The 25,923-nt window shown below is 36.3% G+C and overlaps 1 protein-coding gene across 1 annotated transcript in view; it reads right to left on the bottom strand.

The window, feature by feature from the left end:
* LOC107739337 (transmembrane protein 163-like) overlaps positions 1–25,505 on the bottom strand; it is a 39,047-nt gene extending 13,542 nt beyond the window's left edge. The window contains exons 1-5 of the mRNA XM_016551434.1: positions 25,148–25,505; positions 24,034–24,153; positions 10,354–10,397; positions 10,164–10,255; positions 4,703–4,799 (exon numbers count right to left, since the gene is read on the bottom strand). Of these exons, the coding sequence (XP_016406920.1) occupies positions 4,703–4,799; positions 10,164–10,255; positions 10,354–10,397; positions 24,034–24,153; positions 25,148–25,340 (546 nt within the window). The 5' untranslated portion in view covers positions 25,341–25,505. The remainder of the gene's footprint in view (positions 1–4,702; positions 4,800–10,163; positions 10,256–10,353; positions 10,398–24,033; positions 24,154–25,147) is intronic.
* Positions 25,506–25,923: the final 418 nt, after the last annotated feature.

Here is a 25,923-nt window from a genome sequence, read left to right as displayed (position 1 = left end):
CCCGTAATATAACTGCATATTTAGCAAGAATTCACATGTTAAACATATTTAGCTAGCTTGATAGAGAAGGTAAATATGAGAAAGAATGTGAAGCTATGATGACGCCAATGGACATGAAACGGGAAGTTATAGTTCTCAAGGAATTTGTTTGTTCTTTCTAGATAATGAATATTTTCAGCTGAAAGCATGATTTAAACAAGTACTACAACACTTATTCACACGCAATCGCTCTCTCAATAATGCATTCAAACAAATGTAATCTTACAGTGCTACGTCATCTGTAGGCCTATCCGATTTCGAATGAGCAGAAATCTGTAAGAAATGCATCCGTAGGTAAAATTACTGACGAATACGAAGTTATTTTCATCACAAACAAAAGTTGCACCGCAAAAAGCAGCAATTATACCTTTTAATGCTGACAACCATGTTATTCATGTGGTAGGAAAAATGTTTGAACACTATGTTCTAAAAAGACACTTTGAAACTCTGCTGTTATTTTATTTATTTTATTTTTTTAATATACGTTATGAACAGAACTGTGATATTTCAAACATACTGAAATACTTCAGAGCGATGTTTCTGCGAGGAGTGGAGCGGGAGCGGGAAATGGTGAACCCGGAGCGGAGTGATTATTAAATGCTCGGAGCATGGAGGAGGGGAAATTGTGGATGCTCCACTCCACTCAAATACTTTGCCGGACACCACCACACAAATGTGGCTTTCTGTTAACAACTGTCCTCCTATAGGATTTAACACAGTGTAACAGCTCACTACCAGTTACAAAAGACACTGTAACAGTCTGTCACAGACAATTCTAGTTGCATTTTTCATCAATTAATTTCTTAAATTATCCTTTGACTATGTTTTGGCCCGACATCTAGCGGCAAAAAATTTTTTTGGCCCGATGCCAAACTTACTTGCCGACCCCTGCATTATGTCATAATAGAACCTTTTTTAGTTCTCGTTATGTTGTTGTACAAACTTTACTTGTCATCGTAGAACCTTTTTCAGTTCTTGTTATATCATAGACTTTTTTATCATTGTAGAAATGTATTTCTTATGTCATTGTAGAAACCTTTTTAGTTCTTATGTCATCTTATAACCTTTTCTAGTTGTCACTGTCATCGTAGAAGCTTTTTTTTTATTTTTGTTATGTCATTGTAGAAAATATTTTGTCTTAAGGTCATCATAGATTTTTTTTTTTCATTTTCCTTATGGTATCGTATAATTTCTTCAAAATTTTAGGTCATAGTAGAACTTTTTTTAGTTTTGGTTATGTCATCGTTTAATTTTTAAGTTTTGAATATGTCATATTAGAACATTTTTTAGTTTTTGTTATGTTATTGTGTTTTTTTTTTTTTTTCAATTGTATGTCATTGTAGAATTTTTTTGTTTTTGTTATGTCATTGTAGAAACTTTTTTTTTTTTTAGGGCATTGTAAAAACTTTTTTTTTGTTTTTGTTATGCCATCATAGAATTTTTTTTTTAGTTTTTAGGTCATCGTAGAATGTTTTTTAGTTTTTATGTCATCGTACAAACAACTTAAATTGTAGGTCATCGTAGAAGTTTTTTGCTTTCGCTATCTCATCATAGAAACTTTTTTATTTTTAGGCCACCGTAGAATGTTTTTTAGTTTTTGTTTTCATTGTAGAAACTCTTATATCTTAGGTCATTGTATAATTTTTTTTTAGTTTTTATGTCGTCATATAACGTTTTTTAGCTTTCGTTATGTTATTGTCAATGTTTTTTTATTTTAGGTCATTGATGTCATTGTAGAAACTCTTTTTAGTTTTTTTAATTTCATCATTGAAATTTTTTTAGTTTTTAGGTCATCGTAGAATGTTTTTTGAACTAGTGTGAACTAGTTTTAAACTAGTAGTAAGACTCGTAAACAAAGTTCATAATGAGCTTTGTTTGGTTGGTTCTTGATTGAAAAGAGGGTTATTTCCTTTCCTTTAAAGAATGTACAGTAGCAGTGAAGTCCTCATTGTGTGTCTCAGTGTCTCATTTCATCACAGGAAGACGGATGGAGAGCTAGATTGAGAGAGAGAGAGTGAGTGATAGTGGAGGGGTAACTGGTTTAGGGGAAACTATTTCCCCTCTTCATGTTGCCTGGCAACAGTGATATCAGACTATTCTAATCTCGTCCGTGACTTCACACCTCGTCTTTGTCATGTTCATTCAGCTTTACACTTCTGCTGTTTAGCAGGCGCCGTTAGTTCCAGCCGAGGGAAAACTCACACAACCGGCGACATGAAAAGATGAAGTGTTGTGTTTGCATGTGGTGCCCTTCACCTGAGAGACTCTCTTGAGTTTACAGTCAATAAAAAGACAGCGGGGAAATAAGATAGGAGAGTATGAATGCTTAGAGCAAATAAACAGAAATATATTTAGAAAATGACAGAATCGAATCAGCTTAGAAAACAAAATAACAGTTGGTCACGACAATCAATCAGTGAATCAGTTAACTAATCTGATGAATTAGTGAATCAATCTGTGAATGATTGAACAAGTGAATGAATCAACCAGTCAACTAATCGTATGAATGAATCAACAAGTGGATCAACCACTACAATGAATAAATCAGTGAGTGAGTGAATCAATGGAACAATCATTCAGCCAATGCAATGAATAAATCAGAGAGTGAATGAATGAACAAAAACAAACAAACAAATGAATCAGCCACTGGAACAACCAATCCAATGAATTAATCAGTTAGTGAATAAACAAACGAACAAATGAATGAATCAACCACTGGAACAATCAATCAACTAATGCATAAATAAATCCATGATTTAATGAACAAACAAATGAATGAATGAATCAACCATTGGAAGAACCAATCAACCAAACTAATGAATGAATCAGTTAGTGATTAAACAAACAAAGTCATCAACCAATACAATGAATAAATCAGTGAATGAGTAATTGAACAAACAAACAAATTAATGAAAAAATCACTGAAGGATTGAACAAACAAATGAATCTACCACTGGAACAACTAATCAACCAATCCAATGAATGAATCAGTTAATGATCAAACAAACAAACAACCGAATGAATGAATGAATCAACCACTACAATGAATAAATCATTGAGTGAGTGAATGAACAAACAAATTAATTAATCAATCACTGAACGATTGAACAAACGAAGGAATCAGCAACTGATACAACCAATCGACCAATCCAATGAATTAATCAGTTCATTGGGTTAGGGATCTAACCCTAACCCAACCACTGGAACAATCAATCAACCAATCCAATGAATGAGTCAGTCAATCACTAAACAAATGAACAAATGAATCAACCACTTGAACAATCAATCAACCAATCCAATGAATGAATCCGTGAGTGAATAAATAAACAAACAAACTAATGAATCAACCACTACAATGAATAAGTTAGTGAATGAGTGAATGAACAAACAAATTAATGAATAAATGAACAGAGGAACAATCAATCAATCAATCAACCAATCCAACCAATGATTTGTTTGTTTGTTCAACCAATTCAATGAATATGGTTCATATTATACGGACCTACAGGCAGAAACTGAAATCAGCTAAACCTGTTTTAAGGACTGTTAAAAGATGGACTAATGAAGCAGAGCGGGATTTACAAGCCTGCTTCGACTTTACTGATTGCAGTGTTTTTGAAGCTGCTGCCACCGATCTGGACATGCTCACAGAGACTGTAAATTCATATATCAGTTTCTGTGAGGATATGTGCCTCCCACCAAGACATTCTTATCATTCAATAATGATAGACCATGGTTTACTGGGAAACTCAAACAGCTTCGTCATGCCAAAGAGGATGCTTATAGAAGTGGGGATAAAATCTTGTATAACCAGGTCAGCAACAGACTAACAAAGGAGATCAGAGTGGCTAAAAAAAACCCATTCAACCTGCGCTTAAGGTCTGTGTAGGGGATGTGAACCGGGTCTTCAGGAAGCCGAAATCTAAGAAAGCTTCAGGCCCAGAAGGTGTTTCACCTGCCTGTTTAAAAGTCTGCACTGACCAACGTCATGAAGTCATTTGAGCGACTGGTCCTGGCCTACCTGAAGGACATCACTGGACCCTTGCTGGATCCTCTTCAGTTTGCCTACAGAGCAAAAAGGTCTATGGACGATGCAGTCAACATGGGACTGCATTACATCCTGCACTATGTCTGTACTTTCTTCTGCACTGGAAGCTCCTGTTGTCAAGTCAAATTCCTTTTGTGTGTAAACAAACTTGGTAATACAGCTCTTTTGATTCTGATTCAGTGATTCATTTGTTTGCTTAGTGCAGGGGTGCCCAAACTCGGTCCTGGAGGGCCGGTGTCCTGCAGAGTTTAGCTCCAACTTGCCTCAACACACCTGCCTTTAAGTTTCTAGTATGCCTAGTAAGAGCTTGATTAGCTGGTTCAGGTGTGTTTACTTGGGGTTGGAGCAAAATCTAAGTAAGTTTCTAGTATGCCTAGTAAGAGCTTGATTAGCTGGTTCAGGTGTGTTTACTTGGGGTTGGAGCAAAACTCTTCAGGACACTGGCCCTCCAGGACCGAGTTTGGACACCCCTGGCTTAGTGAGTGAATGAACAAACAAATGAATCAGCAACTGAAATAATCAATCAACCAATGCAATTGATAAATCAACTAAATCAAGTCAGTGAGTGAACAAATTAATCAACCAAATAAGATACAGAATTATGTGTTTTCTTACCACTTCTGGTTGCAGTTTTGTGGCGAGGTCATGGATGGCTTTGACCAGGATAGTGATGGCCGACAAGATGAACACAACCCCGAGGATGACACACGCTCTGGAAAACATACACACAGGTACACTGAGTAAACCACAGCATCAATTCAACTGATGCTTTATTGAGTTCATGCTCTAATTCCCCTCCTGTGTCTTGAGTCAGTTAATGAAACACGACTCTGAAGCTTCTGCTCACTTTAGTACCTCGATCTTATTAGGCCTGTCAAGCCCTGCGTTTATAAATGAAGGCAGTGAGGGCTGTAGTTGTCTAATTAAGCCTGGTTAATAGGCGAGCGCATCTGTTCCACTATCTACTCTGCTGCAGGGGTAGTTGGGTGAAATCTGGTGAAGTTTTAGGGCTGTTCTGCTCTGTTTCTCACACGTGGATCGTATCGGGCTTTGTAAGCTCAGTCTGTTAAGTCTGTGTTTTGGTTAGTGATTAATTAATCAAACCAAACACACACACACAGCTATAGTCTCAGGAGATCAAATTAAAATGAAATTAAGACATGCAGATTAATTTAATCCAGTTTCTCTCATAAAATCAGGCCAAGAAGGAACCCCACTGATGCTGGAGAGATGTTTTGGTGCTGGGTTTGATAGTCGACTGAATTTAATATTTAATGTGTTCAAAATATTTTTATCAAAGCGAACATTAAAAATTCAATCTATATTCAATCTTAAAAGTTGTGATCGTTTCAGACTTGCGTTTTGTTAGAAAGCTAAAATATATTTATTCTTTCAGGTTCTGATGGACAACCAACATGCTGTTTGCAAGTTAACTGCTAATTTGTGGTGTGTTTTTTTAAAGAATGCTGGTAAGTATTCATTGTTCAGGTAAACACTAGGCTCTTTTGACTTGGTCAAGCAGGCAACTAGCAACTCCCTAGCAACCCCTTAGAACACCTCAACATTGTTCCAGCAACCATTCAGAACACACTATCCACCTAGCAACACTACTTAAGTAACCCCATAGCAAAGAGGTGTAAAGTATTTGAGTAAATGTAATTAGTTACTTTACATGAGTATCTTTTTGGATACTTTGTAGTTGTACTGAGTATCAAATCTTGTTTTTGTTTCATGCTTTCTGTTCCTTGCCCTGAACTTTTATATCACTTCCTGTCTCCTTTGGTGTTTGTAGTCAGTTTGCACTCCGTTTGTTCATTGGTTCCCCTTGATTAGTCTCCTCAGGTGTGTCTTATCTTGTTAAGTCCTGTTCACACCAAGCACGATAACTATAAAGATAACGATAAAAATATAGTTCTAAAAATTGTTCTCAATATTAAAGAATAGAAGAGTCTACACCACAGCTATAACGATAATGGCACAGAGAAACGATATTGTTGGAATCATTTTCAGAATGATTTTTTCCAGCTGATGAACAATAAAAACATTGACAGCCAATCAGAATCAATCCTGCTATCACGAGTTTGAGAATTTAAAGCGACAGACGACTGTACGCTTAGAATAATCAGATGATATGGAATTGGTGACTTGTAACGTGTAGTGGAGTAATTTTCACTGTAAGGTATCTGTACTTTTACTCAAGTATGGTTTTTAGGTACTCTTTACACCTCTGGCAACACCATAGCATTGTCCTAGCAACCACACCCTAGTAACTGCACAGAAACTTCCTAGCAACCCCTTAGAAAACCCCAGTATTGTTCTAGCATTCAGAACACACTAACCACCTAGCAACACTCAACATTCTAACTACTCAGAGTACTTTAGTGAGTAACCCTATAGCGACACCATAGCATTGTCCTGGTTACCCCTAGTAACTGCATAGAAACATCCTAGCAACCACTTAGAACTCACTAGTAACCACCCAAACACCCTAACAACCACCTAGCAATTACTCAGAGTAAAATCAGATACTCTAAGGCTTTACTCAAGTTGTTTTGGAATTGGTGACTTGTAACGTGTAGTGGAGTAATTTTCACTGTAAGGTATCTGTACTTTTACTCAAGTATGGTTTTTAGGTACTCTTTACACCTCTGGCAACACCATAGCATTGTCCTAGCAACCACACCCTAGTAACTGCACAGAAACTTCCTAGCAACCCCTTAGAAAACCCCAGTATTGTTCTAGCATTCAGAACATACTAACCACCTAGCAACACTCAACATTCTAACTACTCAGAGTACTTTAGTGAGTAACCCTATAGCGACACCATAGCATTGTCCTAGTTACCCCTAGTAACTGCATAGAAACATCCTAGCAACCACTTAGAACACACTAGTAACCACCCAAACACCCTAACAACCACCTAGCAATTACTCAGAGTACTTTAGTAACCTCTCAGAACACATTAACAACCACCTAGCAACGCTCTAGCAACCACTCAGAAAACATTAGTAATCGCATAGAAACTCCCTAAGAACCACTCAGAGCAACCTAGCAAATGCCTAGCAATGCCCTAGAAACCACCTTGCAGAAAACATTAACATCCATCTCGCAGTGCCCTAGCAACCACTTAGCAATGCTCTTGAAACCATGCAGAACACACACTAACATCCACCTAGCAATGCCCTAGCAATCACACAGAACACACTGACATCAGCAACGCCCTAGCAATCACACAAAACACACTAACATCCACCTAACAATGTCCTAGCAACCACTCACAACACCTTAGTAACGACACAGAAACACCCTAGTAATGCCCTAGAAACAATGCAGAACTATGCACTGACATCTACCTAGCAACCACTCAGAGCACTTTAGTAACTGCATAGAAATTCCCTAAGAACCACTCAGAGCAAATGCCTAGCAATGCCCTACAGAACACACTAGCAACCACCTAGGAACCACTCAGAACACCTTATGTAAGGTATCTGTACTTTTACTCAAGTATGGTTTTTAGGTACTCTTTACACCTCTGGCAACACCATAGCATTGTCCTAGCAACCACACCCTAGTAACTGCACAGAAACTTCCTAGCAACCCCTTAGAAAACCCCAGTATTGTTCTAGCATTCAGAACATACTAACCACCTAGCAACACTCAACATTCTAACTACTCAGAGTACTTTAGTGAGTAACCCTATAGCGACACCATAGCATTGTCCTGGTTACCCCTAGTAACTGCATAGAAACATCCTAGCAACCACTTAGAACACACTAGTAACCACCCAAACACCCTAACAACCACCTAGCAATTACTCAGAGTACTTTAGTAACCTCTCAGAACACATTAACAACCACCTAGCAACGCTCTAGCAACCACTCAGAAAACTTTAGTAATCGCATAGAAACTCCCTAAGAACCACTCAGAGCAACCTAGCAAATGCCTAGCAATGCCCTAGAAACCACCTTGCAGAAAACATTAACATCCATCTCGCAGTGCCCTAGCAACCACTTAGCAATGCTCTTGAAACCATGCAGAACACACACTAACATCCACCTAGCAATGCCCTAGCAATCACACAGAACACACTGACATCAGCAACGCCCTAGCAATCACACAAAACACACTAACATCCACCTAACAATGTCCTAGCAACCACTCACAACACCTTAGTAACGACACAGAAACACCCTAGTAATGCCCTAGAAACAATGCAGAACTATGCACTGACATCTACCTAGCAACCACTCAGAGCACTTTAGTAACTGCATAGAAATTCCCTAAGAACCACTCAGAGCAAATGCCTAGCAATGCTCTACAGAACACACTAGCAACCACCTAGGAACCACTCAGAACACCTTAGTAGCCATATAGGAACTCCTAGGAACCACCTGGCAATTCCCTAGAAACCATGCAGAACATAATAGCATCACCCTAGCAACTACGCACAACACCATAGTTACAACCTACTGTAGCAATGCCCTACAAACCATGCATAACACAGTAACATCTACCTAACAACGCCCTAGCAAACCAGTCAAGACACCTTAGTAACCACACAGAGAGTCCTTAGAAGCCACTCAGAACACAATAGCATTACTCTAGCAACCACTCAGAACACCTTAGCAACCACCTACTGTAGCAATTCCCTAGAAACCATGCAGAACATAATAGCATCACCCTAGCAACCACTCAGAACAACTTAGCAACCACCTACTGTAGCAATTACCTAAAAATGCAGAACATGATAGCATCACCATAGTAACCTAACCACTCAGAACGCCCTAGCAACCACCTAGTGTAGCAATTCCCTAGAAACCATGCTGAACATAATAGCATCACCCTAGCAACCACTCAGAACACCCTAGCAACCATATAGTGTAGCAATGCCCTAGAAACCATGCAGAACATAATAACATCATCCTAGCAACCACTCACAACACACTAGCAACCACCTGCTGTAGCAATGCCCCAAACACCACTCAGAACATAATAGCATCACTCTATTGCAACCACTCAGAACACCTTAGCAACGACCTACTGTATCAATGCCCTAGAAACATAATAGCATCACCCTAGCAACCACCTACTGGAGCAATACCCTACAAACCATGCAAAACACACAGACATCTACCTAGCAACGCCCTAGCAACCAATCAGTACACCAACTACATAACCACTCTAAAAGAATCGCTCAGCACAAACTAACAACCACCTAGCAAAATCTTGTGTACCATCATACAGATTTTTGCACTCAAATTTTCTTTAAAATCTGCTGTGGTACATCATTATTCTCATACAGTTTGACTGTTTATGAGTCTGCAGTCCAGTAGATATGTCATCTCGCTAATGCAGCCTGCGTTATGATGTCATCTGTCTCCACGGCGATCCGCATCCCGGCAGGTTCCCCCAGTGGCCCGCAGCGGCCCACGGCTTCATGGTGCATTACAAACCGAGTCATCACATGTGCGTGTCTGTACTGTACTTTCTACACACTTCTGCCTTTGTCCTGTGTCTCTTTTTCTCTGCTTCCTCTTTTTTCTTTCTGTTCACAAAGCCCTCCCGCCCTTTTGCCATCTCTATTCTGTCCCTCAGCCGATAAAGGATGCCGAACACAGAGAGAGACTGTCTAAGGACACTCTTTAGACATGAAACCCAGAGCGAGGCCACTTCCTGTGGGACAGGAGAGTCTGTCTGCCTGGCCTCCATCCATCAAAGCTGGTGGTCTTTAGGAAACGTTAACCTGCTTTAACCTGCTGAGGTAAATTACGCTAATTTTGTCTTAAAGATACAGCGCATCTGAAAACATGATCATTTTAATGACCACAGGTTGTTTGGATAATTACTTGCACATCTCGTTTGACCACAAAACGCCCATTAATGTTCTCCTTCAGCTGAGGAACATGTCAAAATTTCAACATCATTACCTTGAAAGATCAGTCTGACCTTCTGCTCTCCCTGTTGCCAAGAAACAACATCTAATTGGCTACTGGCACTACCCAGAATCCCAGCCGAGCACAAACTATACTGCGCCCCTCACGTTTGCTTTAATGGAGGAAGGATCACGTGTACTTACATGTATTCTCTGTGTGCTGAATGGATGGCCGCCACGTTACTGTATCGCCAAAGCACGATTATGGAGGACAGGACGTCCAGAGTGGCATCAAACTGCAAACGAATGGACAACAATGATAAAGTGAAGCATTAAAACGTTAAAAACTATGAAATAATAACAATTTAATTATATGAAGTGTTCGCATACTTACAGCAAACCCAAACGCTGATGCACTATGCCGCATTATAGAAACAGCTGCAAAAGGAATGAGGAAAAATGAGTTCAAATGAAAATGATTTCAACTTAAAATGTTTTAATAGTTTTTACCATTTAAAAAAATAGTTAAATTAGTTGGACAAACTTAAATTGTGAAGTGTATATTTTTAATATATATTTTATATTCCATTTTTAATATATTATTTATTTATTTAATATTTACCTTTAAAACAGTTAATTAGTTGGACAAACTTTAAATATGTAGTGTTTAATTAAAAATATATATATTTTTTTTATTTAAAAAATAATAAATAAATGAGAGTTCATAAGTTGGAAGAACTGTAACTGTAAAGTGTTTAATTTTGCAAAATATTGTTATAAATAAATAAATAAATAAATTCAAAAGATAGTTCCTTAGTTGGACAAACTTTAAATGTGAAGCGTTAATTAAAAAATATATATTGCTTATTTAAACAAATATATACATACAGACAAACTTTAATGTGAAGTGTTTATTAAACTTTTTTTAAATAAATAAATACAATTTACTATTAAAAGTCCATTAGTTATTTTTTTTAAATATTTCATTTACAGTCAAATAAATAAAATTTACAATGAAAAAAATATAAACTTAATTATTCGGACAAACAGATAATTTTTTTATTTAAAAAATAATAAATAAATGAGAGTTCATAAGTTGGAAGAACTGTAACTGTAAAGTGTTTAATTTTGCAAAATATTGTTATAAATAAATAAATAAATAAATTCAAAAGATAGTTCCTTAGTTGGACAAACTTTAAATGTGAAGCGTTAATTAAAAAATATATATTGCTTATTTAAACAAATATATACATACAGACAAACTTTAATGTGAAGTGTTTATTACACTTTTTTTAAATAAATAAATACAATTTACTATTAAAAGTCCATTAGTTATTTTTTAAAAATATTTCATTTACAGTAAAATAAATAAAATTTACAATGAAAAAAATATAAACTTAATTATTCGGACAAACAGATAATTCCTTTAACATTATGTTATACTGGCAATGGAAATTTTATGAATTAATGTGAAGTTTAATTCCTATTTACTTTTCACAGCCTGTATCCAGTCACCATCCACTCCAGCATTCAGCAAGTATACATTGTTAATATTGATTTTGATAAGTGTTTGTCTCAGATATATATCTAAACATTATATATATGCATCCCCCTGCTGTAAAACTGCGTTTGAATGATTTCCAGCAAGTAAAGTGGCCTGGATCAGATTTCATCTCTTCACACTGTGATGTCAGCACATGGTGTGACTGAGCTACTCAAACGGCAGTGTGGCTCGTGTCCAGTTATCGACCTTATATTGACCTCTAATGCACCTGAATCTTCTATCCTGAGACTGGATGAGCGATCCGAGATATTCCATCCAAATCTACAGGGTCAGCCAAACTCTCAAAGTACTCAGATCTGCATTTCAGGACAGTTTGTGCATCTAGTTTACACGTGCAATTGATTGTACAATGCAGCAATATAGAATACACTACAGTATGGTAAAGAATAGTAATTTAGAGTATAGCATGGTACAGTATAGTGTAAACATATTTTTTGGGGGAACAAACTCCAAATTTTCTATTAATGTTCTTTTTAGGTTCTATTTTTGTAGTGTAGAACTATTCCAGCAAATACAGAACATTCCACTAATGTTAGCATATGGTTCAGGTTTAGTTATTTTTGGAGTTCCAATTCCTAATGTTCTAAAATGTTCTCTTTAGGTTATTTGTGCAGTAGTATCCTAGCAAACACAGCATATTCTGCTAATGTTAGTGTATGATTCTGGTTGGGTTATTTTTTGGGGAAAACAATTCCAAATCTTCTAAGAATGATAGAAGAACTCAAAATCTTCTATTATTTTTTTGTAGTGCAGAGGCATCCCAGCAAACACAGAATGTTACTCTAACATTAACATGTGGTTCCGGTTTGGATACTTTTTGTGAAATAATTCCAAGCGTTCTAAGAATGTTCTTTTTAGTTGTTGTTTTTTTTTATGTTAGCATATATTTCTGGTTTAGGTTACTTTTGGGGGAACCAACTCCAAATGTTCTGAGAATGTCTCTTTAGGTTTAATTTTTAGTAGTGCAAAAACATACCAGCAAACAGAAAGTTCCCATAACATTAACATATGGTTCCAGTTTAGGTATTTTTTGGGGGGAAACCAATTCAAAATTTTCTAAGAATGTTCTCTTTAGGTTACATTTTTTTGTAGTGCAGAAACATCCCAGCAAACACAGAATGTTACTCTAAAATTAACATGTGGTTCCGGTTTGGTTACTTTTTTTGAACTAATTCCAAATGTTTTAAGAATGTTCTTTTTAGGGTGTTTTTTTGTTGTTGTTGTTGTTTTTTGTTTTTGGGATGCAAACACAGAATGCTAATGTTAGCATGTGGTTCAGGTTTGGTTACGTTTTGGGGAACCAATTCCAAATGTTCTAAGAATGTTCTCTTTAGGTTCTATTTTTTAGTAGTGCAGAAGTATCCCAGAAAATACAGAACGTTCCACTAACATTAACATATGGTTCAGGTTTGGTTACTTTTTGGGGAACCAATTCCAAATATTATAAGAATGTTCTCTTTAGGTTCTATCTTTAGTAGTGCAGAAATATCCCAGCAAACACAGAATGCTCCTCTAACATTAGAGTATTTTTACGGTTTGGTTACTTATTTTGGAACCAATTCTAAATGTTCTAAGAATGTTCTCTTAAGGTTTTTTTTTTTTTTTGTGGTGCAAAACACAGCAATCACAGAACATTCCATTAACATTAGCATATGGTTCCAAATGTTCTAAGAATGTTCTCTTTAGGTACTATTTTTTTTGTGGTGCAGTATCCCAGCAAACGTGGAATGCTCCCCTAACATTAGCGTATGATTCCACTTTGGTTATTTTTGGGGAACCAATTCCAAGAATATACTCTTTAGGTTCTAGTTTTGTAACCATGAATTGGGAAACAATATTTGTTAGTTGGGATGACTGAATTAAGGTGGTGTTGCAACGTCAACTTTGCCAGAAGACTATAATATTCATTCTTAAATACACCAGTGTTAGTCTTAAACTAAAGTTTGCACACCCATTCAAATGGCAGAAATCATTACTCAAATACAAACACACACTCTCTCTGTCCCTCAGGAACACCGTTAAAAATGAATAACGGAGCTGCTGCGGCATGAGATGAAAGATTTAGCAGTTTCTAAATATAAATTCTCTTCCTTTTAGTTAAATCCACTCCACCAAATTCATCCAGTTTTAGACGTCTCGCGCCAGCCGATTTCAAGAAACACATTGACAGACAGTCAATAAATCCATAATCCATGCAGTCATTCATTGTCCTACAGAATCCCATTGGACACACTAGAAGTTTACACTCAAAAAAACCACACACGTTGTCTCGGGAACAACATCTGCATCTTAATTTACAACAAACTGCAGGGGTTTTAGTTGTACCACATGCAGTGCATCTTGGGCAACAGGCAAGGATTTACGGAGACTTGTGTATCTGTGGAAAGCTGAAACCATTCCTTGCTCATTAGGAAGTCATATTTATGCTGATATGTGAAGTCAGCAGCTTCTACAAGGAGTGCTGATACTGCGGCCAGAGCCGATCATGAAAATTATGAAGCTTGTAAAACCGTAGGATATCGTAGGATCACAATGACGCATCATGTGAATAAAGGATTACAGTGGGTAATACAGCTTCAGTCTGTCATGGGTGAACGCTTTGAATGGAATTGAATTTCATAGGCACGTCACAGAAGGCAATTTTGCACAAAAAAACCCCCCACTATCAATAACTTTTGCTAACTTAACTAATTTATGTAAGTATACTTACATATTTTACATAGGACATATTTTTACAGCTTCTTGAAGCTGTTTCATCAGATGTATTTGCCAGGCTGTGTCTCTTAATGTAATTTATATTTTTTATTTTGTTTATTATTAAATTTACTATAAATTATTGTCCTTATAAATTATTGTAAAAGTTTTTCAAAGCATTATTTTTTGCCTTTATTTGACAAGACAATAGAGGTGAAAAAGGAAACAATGGATGTTTTGTGAGCAAATGTGATTTGTAGTATACAATATCAGTCACTGTTGCGGTATTTTTCATTACAGTACATTGAGTAACGCGAGTCACCTGCATTAATATTGTGCAATTTATCATCGCTCATAAAGCTATGGTACCAAAATGTTGGTTTGGTAATGTTTATACCTCAACCTTATTTTGACCTTTTTTGATACAATTCTGCAAAATGTTTATTGACAGCTGTATTTGCATTTCACTAGATTTGGTCATATTTTTAAGTTTTAAAGTACAGTTACTGTATATCATCGCCATGTAACATTTTATTTGACTTTCGTCGCATGTATCATTTTATATGATTTTCGTCATTAACAGTTCTGCACATTCATGTTGCGTTATGTCTGTTTTCGTGTGGTGTTTCACCCTGTGTTGTAGGCCTACAGAACAATCATGAAAACTTGCGTAACTCATACTGTAATGAAAAATATTGCAACACTGATTTTGTGCATATGAGCATATGTGGCTCAAAAGAAGTTGATAAACATTCCAGTAGGGTATGAACGTTTGATTTACCAGAACATATGAGAAGATTTGCGTAACTCGTAGAACAATGTAATGAAAAATATCACAACACTGATTTTGTACCTACTTTTATATTTTACAAGTCACTTTGAGCATATGTAGCTCAAAAAAACCTAACAAACACCCATTCTTGCAGGTTATGAATGTTACGAGAACATACCAGTAAATTTGCGTAACTTAGGCCTATACAGTATTGTGAAAAAACGCAACATTGATTTTATGTTTTTCGTATTTTACAAATCAGCATTTGAGCATATGTGATTAAAAAAAACCTGATACACATTTCAGTAGATTATAAATGTTTGATTTGGGAAGACATATGAGAAAATTTGCATAACTCATACAGTGCGCTAATGACAAAATCGTAACATTTATTTTGTTTACTTTCGTATTTTACAAGTCACTTTGAGCATATGTGGCTCAAAAAAAACAGATAAACACTCATTCTTGCAGGTTATGAATGTTACGAGAACATACCAGTAAATAATAAATAAATTAAATAAATAAAAATTTTTTTAAAAATCGCAACATTGATTTTGTGTTTTTCATATTTTACAAATCAGCATTTGAGCATATGTGGTCCAAAAAAACTGATACACATTCCAGTAGGTTATGAATGTTTGATTTACGAGAACATTTGCGCAACTCATACAGTGTGCTAATGAAAAATATCGCAACATTGATTTTGTGTTTACTTATTTTACGTATTTTACAAATCACATTCATATGGATGTTATGGATGTTTGAACATACATGAGCGATTTTGAGGAACAGTTTGTTAGTTGAATCACACAGTGAACAAACATGCTGCTGCTATGCGGCAAGAACCGTTTTGTGACAGTTATTCTCAGATGTATCAGTGGCGCATGATGTATAAACTCATTGAAGATCTTGTCCTTGACTGCTTAAGGAAGCTTTTGCTAGTCTCATGGATCAGCAGGACAAATAGATGTTGATTAAAATAGATGTTCATGGTTTGTTGCGTGTAACTGCGCTTTCTACTTTCTTTTAGGTGTTTCTTCTGTGAAAATAGGGCAGAGTCTTTAGAGACGGCGAGTTGCAGAATGTTGAAATCCAACACAACAGCTGCTCTGAAAAACCTGTCTTCCGCTCGGTCTGTCTTTTTGCCTCACACACACATTGCATCTTCACACACAAACCAAAACAGGGAATGTGATCTAGTTTCTGTGTCAGAGCTGGTGAATAAATTTGCATGTTGTTATCGCGTACACAAACGTTTTCAGTCGTCTTCTGATAAGTCTGGAGTCACTAGAAAGACTTCTGACTGATCAATGTTATGATACTACAAAAACTTAATACCTAAACTTATACTAGATTATAAAGTTAAACATATTTGATCAGTTATAGAATTAGTTCTGTCAGTATCAGTTCTAATACTAATATTAAACATTTTCTAACTGTGTTTAAGCCAAGCTGAATACAGTTAGTATATTATAGAGCTGGGTCAATATTAAGTTACATATTTAAGACCCAATAAAATTAATTTTGTCATTCATTGCACCTCTGATCAACACAGTGGTGTTTGTTTTTGAATGATTTGGCGTTTTTGAATGAATCCAGTGAGTCAGTGATTCAATGAGCCATTCATAATGACAGTTGCTAAATTTGAAACTATTCTTATTTTTTATTTTTAATATATCTTTTTATGGCAGAAATAGTAAGTGTAATATGCTAGTACTTAGTTACAAAATCCTGATTTAAAAAAAAATTTTTTTAGGACTGGTGGTTTTAGTTTCACATTCAAATTATAGTTCTATTAGACAGAGTATATGTATATATATATATATATATATATATATATAGTGCTCTCAACGATTAATCACGATTAATCGCATCCAAAATAAAAGTTTTTGTTTACATAATATATGTGTGTATACTGTGTATATTTATTATGTATATATAAATACAAACACATACATGTATATATTTAAGACAAATATGTTTTTTATATATTAAATATATTTATATATCATATAAAATATAAGAATATAAATATTTAAATGTATATACATGTAAATATTTTCAAAATATATACTGTATGTATGTGTTGTACTGTATGTATTGAAGATGGCTAAGGACAATAATACGCCGTTCACTTGCAGAACGCAAGCTTCTAGAGGTACATAACTCTGAAGTAGACTAATTAATTTAGGTAAAGGGGTGCAGAGCCAGTGGTGGTTTTGTAGGCAAACATTAATGCCTTGAATTTTATGCAAGCAGCTATCGGTAGCCAGTGCAAATTGATGAACAGAGGTGTGACGTGCATTCTTTTAGGCTCGTTACAAATTAATCTAGCTGCCGCGTTCTGGATTAATTGTAAAGGTTTGATAGAAGTGGCTGGAAGACCTGCCAAGAGAGCATTGCAATAGTCCAGCCTGGACAGAACAAGAGCTTGAACAAGGAGTTGTGAAGCATGTTCCGAAAGAAAGGGCCTGATCTTCCTAATGTTGTATAAAGCAAATCTGCAGGACCAGGCAGTTTTAGTAATATGGTCTGAGAAAGTAAGCTGATCATCAATCATGACTCCAAGGTTTCTGGCTGTTTTTGAAGGAGCTATGGTTGATGTGCCTAACTGGATGGTGAAATTTTGATAAAGTGATGGGTTTGATGGAACCACAAGCAGTTCTGTCTTGGCAAGGTTGAGTTGAAGGTGATGGTCCTTCGTCCAGCAAGAAATGTCTGTTAGACATGCTGAGATGCGAGCAGCTATCGTCGGATCATCAGGATGGAATGACACAACAGCTGCTCTGAAAAACCTGTCTTCCGCTCGGTCTGTCTTTTTGCCTCACACACACATTGCATCTTCACACACAAACCAAAACAGGGAATGTGATCTAGTTTCTGTGTCAGAGCTGGTGAATAAATTTGCATGTTGTTATCGCGTACACAAACGTTTTCAGTCGTCTTCTGATAAGTCTGGAGTCACTAGAAAGACTTCTGACTGATCAATGTTATGATACTACAAAAACTTAATACCTAAACTTATACTAGATTATAAAGTTAAACATATTTGATCAGTTATAGAATTAGTTCTGTCAGTATCAGTTCTAATACTAATATTAAACATTTTCTAACTGTGTTTAAGCCAAGCTGAATACAGTTAGTATATTATAGAGCTGGGTCAATATTAAGTTACATATTTAAGACCCAATAAAATTAATTTTGTCATTCATTGCACCTCTGATCAACACAGTGGTGTTTGTTTTTGAATGATTTGGCGTTTTTGAATGAATCCAGTGAGTCAGTGATTCAATGAGCCATTCATAATGACAGTTGCTAAATTTGAAACTATTCTTATTTTTTATTTTTAATATATCTTTTTATGGCAGAAATAGTAAGTGTAATATGCTAGTACTTAGTTACAAAATCCTGATTTAAAAAAAAATTTTTTTAGGACTGGTGGTTTTAGTTTCACATTCAAATTATAGTTCTATTAGACAGAGTATATGTATATATATATATATATATATATATATATTTATATATTAGAGCTGTCGAACGATAAACGATGGGTTTGTTGAAATCACAAGCAGTTCTGTCTTAGCCAGGTTGAGTTGATGGTGATGGTCCGTCATCCAACAAGAAATGTCTGTTAGACATGCTGAGATGCGAGCAGCTATCGTCGGATCATCAGGATGGAATGAGAGGTAGAGTTAAGTGTCATCAGCATAGCAGTGATATGAAAAGCCATGTTTCTGAATGACAGAACCTAGTGATGCCATGTAGACAGAGAAGAGAAGTGGTTTTTATATATTCAATATTATTAATAGCATGTACAGATTGTTTAGATAACTATAAAGTTTAATCTGCTCTTCTCCCAGTTTACCGGAGAATTACTTTAAATTTCTTTTGGGAGGAGAGGATGAATCCTTCGTCCAGCAAGAAATGTCTGTTAGACATGCTGAGATGCGAGCAGCTATCGTCGGATCATCAGGATGGAATGAGAGGTAGAGTTGAGTGTCATCAGCATAGCAGTGATATGAAAAGCCATGTTTCTGAATGACAGAACCTAGTGATGCCATGTAGACAGAGAAGAGAAGTGGTTTTTATATATTCAATATTATTAATAGCATGTACAGATTGTTTAGATAACTATAAAGTTTAATCTGCTCTTCTCCCAGTTTACCGGAGACTTACTTTAATGTCTTTTGGGAGGAGAGGATGAATTTACGTGTTGTAAATCCCACATCTCGAATTCAGCGCAAACTTAACATGGCGGCGCCCATCACCCGGTATAGATCAACTAACACAGTCATTATAAAAGTGTTTAAACTACCAAATAAATTTACTTGCGCATATTTCAGAATCGGAATATCAGATATTTCATAATATAGTGAGTATGTTTATGAATATTAATAATAAAAAAGGACAAACTAAATAAAAGCGATCCATGTGTCATGTTGTGTCACATGACAAGCATGACGCGTCGCCATGGAAACAATAAGGCTATACATTCTAAAATAAAGGTCGCCTAAAAAACTCACCCTGGGGGCTCAGCTAGCTAACACAGTCATTATAAAAGTGTTTAAACTACCAAATAAATTTACTTGCGCATATTTCAGAATCGGAATATCAGATATTTCATAATATAGTGAGTATGTTTATGAATATTAATAATAAAAAAGGACAAACTAAATAAAAGCGATCCATGTGTCATGTTGTGTCACATGACAAGCATGACGCGTCGCCATGGAAACAATAAGGCTATACATTCTAAAATAAAGGTCGCCTAAAAAACCCACCCTGGGGGCTCAGCTAGAATATTTTAAACTCACGTGTGAAAGGGATAAAATTACAGTTGAACCACTGATGTCACATGGACTATTTTAACGATGTCCTTGCTACCTTTCTGGGCCTTGAACGAGTCAGTTGCATTGCTGTCTATACAGGGTCAGAAAGCTCTTGGATTTCATCAAAAATATAAAGATGAACACGGTTTAACGGGTTTGGACCGACATGAGGATGAGTAATTAACAACAGAATTTTCATTTTTGGGTGAACTATCCCTTTAATGTTAAAACTCATATGTTAAAGCTAATATATTTATATATTTGTCTGACTGTTTACCAACTGAAATCCATAAGACTGCGACTTTTTTAGCTTCTCATCTATTTGTTCTCACAAACCCGTTTACTTGACTCAGTGTGTTGATGTTTTAAAAAACCAGAGGAGGTGCAGAGAGGGCAAAGCACCCTCCACCTCTCTATCTGTCTTCCATCTTTTATTTTTAGACTCGGGGCTCTATGGGAGTTGGATGCTGGCTTTTACAGGCTGGTAGTGCTGAATGCATTAATATCAGAGCGAACTACCCCTCCTCTATCTGTGACCTCTCCTCGTCAGTGTGATATTTACATTCTCTGCACCGCAAGAAAAATTTCCAAACACACACACATACTAATTTCGTTTTCTTCAGTCTGAAGTCAGTTCATTCTTCAGGAACTGGCATTTAAATACATTTCGCTGCACCGAATAGGGCTTATTTCCCGCAATTGAGAAATTTCTTGGACATGTTTATTAGGTTTGGAGGTATGCGAGCGCATTTGTGTGTGTGTGAAGCAGAAGACACTCTGTCGCTGAGAGCGTGTTAATTGGCTGCGCTGGAAGCCGCGAGACATCTGGGAATTGAGCTCTCTTCAGTCTGGCTTTAGACCATTTCTTTTCTCCTCCTTTCTTCCATCCTTCCTTCTTTCCGCCTTCATCAGTTTCCAAACGCCTCTAAAACGTACACACACAAACCTTCGCCGCACAAACCCGTTCGGTCCCTTCAGGCTGACAGGAGTAGCGCAGCCGTTAATGAAAAACGAGCCATCCCGCTTACACTTCAGACTCACACGCGCTTCAGGGAAGATAGCGAGACTCGGATCGCCTGATCAGACACGTTAGCTGAACCGATTCGAGGATAATTCAGTTAAAACCATAATCCAGCCGTCAAATATAGATTTGATCTTCTCAAAACCCATACTGACCCAAATGCACGTCACCCAAACATAAGAAGACTGCGTGGAAGTCGAGATGGGATTTTTATGGCTTTTAGTGCATATTTATTGCGGTCTCTATACGCTAATGTACTTCTAAATAGCGTGGCAGACGAAAAACGGGTGACAAAATCAAATCACACAGGCTTACATTAAAGAGGGTTAAAAGTCATTTCTAGAGTTGAATATCATAGAGACATGAGTTGGACTTGGGCCAGTATAAACTATCTAGCAACCACGCTATCAATGAAACAGCTACCAAAATTAAATGACAAGAATAATCAGACTACTTTTTAAAAATACTTTTAGATTAGGCTACTTTTGATCTAATTCATTTACCACATTGATTTAAATAGGATAATCTTGTACCATATTGATATAAAAATACAAAGAGAAATAAAAATATATTTCATTTGTTGTTAACAACATGAAGTGTACGTGTTAAACATTACATCATTAATCAAAAATTAAATAAAAAAAAAAAAAAGCTAATAATTAAATAATAAAAATGTAACTAAAATATCATTTTAAAATAACAAGCAAAAAAAAAACACTTACTAAAAAATATGAATGTGACCGATAATCAACATCAGAAAACTGTCAACATGCAAGTTAACTTATTACCCTAAATAAATATATTATGCGAAAGAGGTTTGGCAGACAAGAAAGTTTGAGAATCCCTGCATACATGTAAATAAGAAATAATGTGAATTTGTGCATTTTAAAGGGGTCATGAACTGAGAAACCAAAATTCCCTTGATCTTTTGACACTCATTGTACTATAAAAGCATCCTGTAAATTTCAGAATTCAAAACTTTCTCGTTAGTCTAAAAAGGCAGCCAAAACGACCGCTTGTGGAATATACGACTCTTAGATGTAATCGTTTGGATAAGCACCGCCTCCACAGAAGAAGATCAACGCTTGCTTCTACATCGCTGCCTGTTTAGCCCCGCCCACCGATTCGCGCATGTAGAAGTGAACGGTCAGGTCTACGCAGAAACCAAACAATGTTCTGAAGACAACAAAACGCTGTGCAGTGCCAAGTTGTGGAAAAACAGTGTTTGCATTGCCTTCCTTCTGATCCCAAGGTTACGAAAGAGTGGATGAACTTTACCAGAACTACCACCCAGAACACCCTAGTAAGCAGGGGCGGACTGGCCATCTGGACATTCTGGAGAAGTCCAGAACGGCCGTCCACCCGATGGCCGTCGGCCTGGCTGGTTCATCATCAAAGAAAAAAACACACATCACAAAATAAACCATTTTGTCAACAAAATGGTGGTTGTTCATGCCATAGCTAGCTGCTATGCTAAGCACCAAAAAAAACTAGAACAAATCTCATTCCTGTGGTTGCCCAAGTCAAAAAGCCATTAGCCAGCACCACAAATGAATGTAAAACAAATCAAAATCCTAAGATTTTATCGTGTTTTTTACAGGTTAATTTACAAAAACAATTAGCTCTATCTCTGTTATTTGCCCTTACCAGCTGCCTGCAATCATTTCATTTCCTTCGACACCAAAACGTCGCCTTTACTGATAGAGAGAGACGACTAAATGACAGCATCTCTCAGGCGTCGTTGCTCTGGAGTTGCTATGTGACTGAATCTTCACAGCCTGGCAACATGAGTCCCAGAGTCCCCGTCTAACTCTGGAAGTGTAAGGTGAGTCATTCCATCCCGAGGGACGGAGTGCCAAGCAAGAAGCCATTCCTTCTAAATCATACATCAAATCCAGTGCGGGGCTTCTGTTAGCTGCTCCAAGATTAAACCACATGACCTGGAACTAGTCTACAAAATGATTAAGCGCACTTTGTGCTGAGAAAACAACAATAGTCTGCGTAAGGCCAACTTGTGCATCCCAGCTTAAAGATTTAAGGGAATATTCGGGGTTCAAGTTAAGCTCTATCAAAAGCATTTGAGGCATAATGCCGCTTAAAACCTAAAATGTCCCTCAGATCTTTTCGGAAATGGAAGGTCAGGATGAGTTCACTGCATTTTGGGATACAGTTTTCCAAAAAACAGCAACTGTGATCCAGATATTACATGCAAAATTCACAGTACAGTCTATATAGTGCAGAAATAGCAAGGATAGTATACAAGTATACTATTGAGACCGTAGAATGGTCTCCACAGTGGGTAAAACTCTTTTTAAGTACATTTTATATTCAAAAGAGCAAGAACAATTCCTTTTTTGTATTATATGATCACTTTTCTTTGACAGCCTTCCAGTTTTGTACCTTTAAGGATATTCTGTGTTTGTAGCTGAGAATAAAGTGTTTTAAATGTATTTGGTTTACGATGTTCCCGTGTGTCTGAGTTTATCCTCTGCACTTTCTTTCAGCAAAGATCATCAAAGTAATCTTGCAGAAAAGCCATGAGGAAACTAGTCAAACCTGATCTTGTGTATCAAGCTCATGGCACTGAACCAAACTACACACAGCTGTTGGCTCTGCTTAACCCAGAAAAATTGTGTAAAATAATATGACATATATCTATCTATCTATCTATCTATCCATCTAATGATATATAAAATATAATAATAGTTATATATTTATTTTATGTGTCGTTATTTAATAATTTATAATATATTTTCTATATTATTTAATTATATAATGAATTATATGTAATTTGTATAATAATACAATTAATTACAAATTATATTATATGAATTTAATATGAATATAATTCTATAGATAATATATATATATTACATATATTAATATAATTCTATATTATCTCTATATAATTCTATATCACCATTAATATATATATATATATATGTCTTATATAAATATTTGTATTAATATATTATATGTGTGTGTATACATATATATGATTCTACATTCCACTCTAGACTGTAAGGTAAAAATCAAACTGCTACAGAAACGATTGTGAATTCGTTCTTTACAACTGCATCAGAAAGTCCCAAAAGACTAAAGCTACATCGACTTCAGAACAGGATATGACATCATACAGGTCTGTATCATTAAGGGGCCTGTGATGCTCTAGAGAAGAGGGTCCGGATACTCACTGAACGCAGCGATGGCTAAGATCATCGTCACCACAATGGAGACCCACGATACCCATAATGCCTTTTTTCTGTAACTCTGGGCCTCCTGGGGTTTCAGACGCATACTGCTCTCCAGGAGTCCTGCTGAGGGACAGCGCTCGGTTAGCTTACGTCAGGTTATCTCTTCACATCTCAGAGGAACTCAATGGGATTTATTCACAAATAAGTCCATAAAGTGTATGAGACACACCGGGGCTAGTTGTCACAAGCACAATATCTCAGCAACTATGAGGTATTTATTAGAAAGTCGAATAATACAAATGCTTGTTTTGTATGTTGATTTATAGCATCTATAGTTCAAAACTGTCTTAAATCAGGATAAATTTTGTGAATTTTGTTCTCAAAACTACAGTTGTAGCTGTTGTGCTCAATAAAATCACACTAGAATTCATTCAGAAAAGAATCAACTATATAATGAATTAGAATCTGCATTCTAAGCATAAGGTCGGGGCAAGTTGTCACATACAAATTAATATGTTTTAACTTCAAACTATAAATGAATTGCACTTTCTGCTCGCCAAAACAACTGTATACTGTATATATTTTCATTTATTAATTTGAATTTTTTACATTTATTTTTATAAAAACTATTTAAATTCTCCTGTAATAAAATATTTTTTATTTAACTATTTTTAATTTATTGCAATTCAATTTCGCCATTAAATAGTCTATAATACATTTAAATACATATGTTGTGAAACATACTTTTTCATATATAATTTAGATGTAATTTCATCTTTAAAAAAGGTATTCATCTCAAATCAGTGTCAACGAAACAGTGTTATTCCCATTGTAGACTAATTAATTACCGCTTTATTGAATTCTATATTCTTCTGATAGTCTTTTTTATTTATTTATTTGTTTGTTTGTTTATTTTTTTCCTTATATATTCTGTAGTCAAGACTTTATTTTTTGTGTCTTTACAGAAACTCTGACTTTCAGAAATAAAACCAACCTGAGAAATGTTCACTGGACTAAACGTGACAACTTGCCCCGGGCTCCGCTTTATATGTATTTTTCCACGCAAATAAACCCCTAAAGTCTGTGTCAAAAGTGTTTAAAGCCAAACTCGTACCGTTGTCGTCCGGCTCTCCTATTTTCATCTGCTGCTCCATGTTGAAAGTGTCTGCTTGGCTCGGATGGTGTCCGTTCGCAGGAGTCGATGCTGAACCCAACACCGGTGGATCCGGAGCAGAAGCAGGAACGGGATCAGGACCGGGGTCTGCAGAACCAGCAGTGGGGTCAGCAGCAGAGGAGGGGTCCGTCATGATGATAGGGTTCCAGGTTCAAATGATCGCGAGCATCCGAGGAATGTGACACCTGCACGCGAGCGGAGGAGACGCGACTGCTGGAGAGCGTTCAGCGCATCGCTCGCCCAAGCGTGCACGCACGCGCTAATTAAACACACACACGTGCGAATCGCACTTTACAAACAGACTCGCTCTTACAAACATTTCGAAAACTGTTATTAGGCTATTATTATTAAATAACAATAGTGGAAATATGGAAAATCCATCTGTGAGCTCTGGTGACGTGTGATCAAACAACCATCTGTTCATATTAAACAAATAGTTCACACTTCACACATGAACTCCTTCAGAAACCATTTATTTGAATAAAGTACTTCTGAAGGGAAAGACAGTGAGATAGACAGACAGACAGATAGATAGACAGACAGTGAGATAGATAGATAGACAGACAGACAGACAGACAGTGAGATAGATAGATAGACAGACAGACAGACAGATAGACAGATAGATAGATAGACAGACAGACAGTGAGATAGATAGACAGACAGACAGATAGACAGACAGACAGTGAGATAGATAGATAGACAGACAGACAGACAGG

The sequence above is a fragment of the Sinocyclocheilus rhinocerous genome, unplaced genomic scaffold (assembly GCF_001515625.1).
Source record: "Sinocyclocheilus rhinocerous isolate Xijiao unplaced genomic scaffold, SAMN03320098_v1.1 scaffold945, whole genome shotgun sequence".
NCBI classification, from domain to species: Eukaryota; Metazoa; Chordata; class Actinopteri; order Cypriniformes; family Cyprinidae; genus Sinocyclocheilus; species Sinocyclocheilus rhinocerous.
Note: the sequence above shows the minus strand (reverse complement) of the source record. Positions and strands in the feature narration are given on the sequence as shown.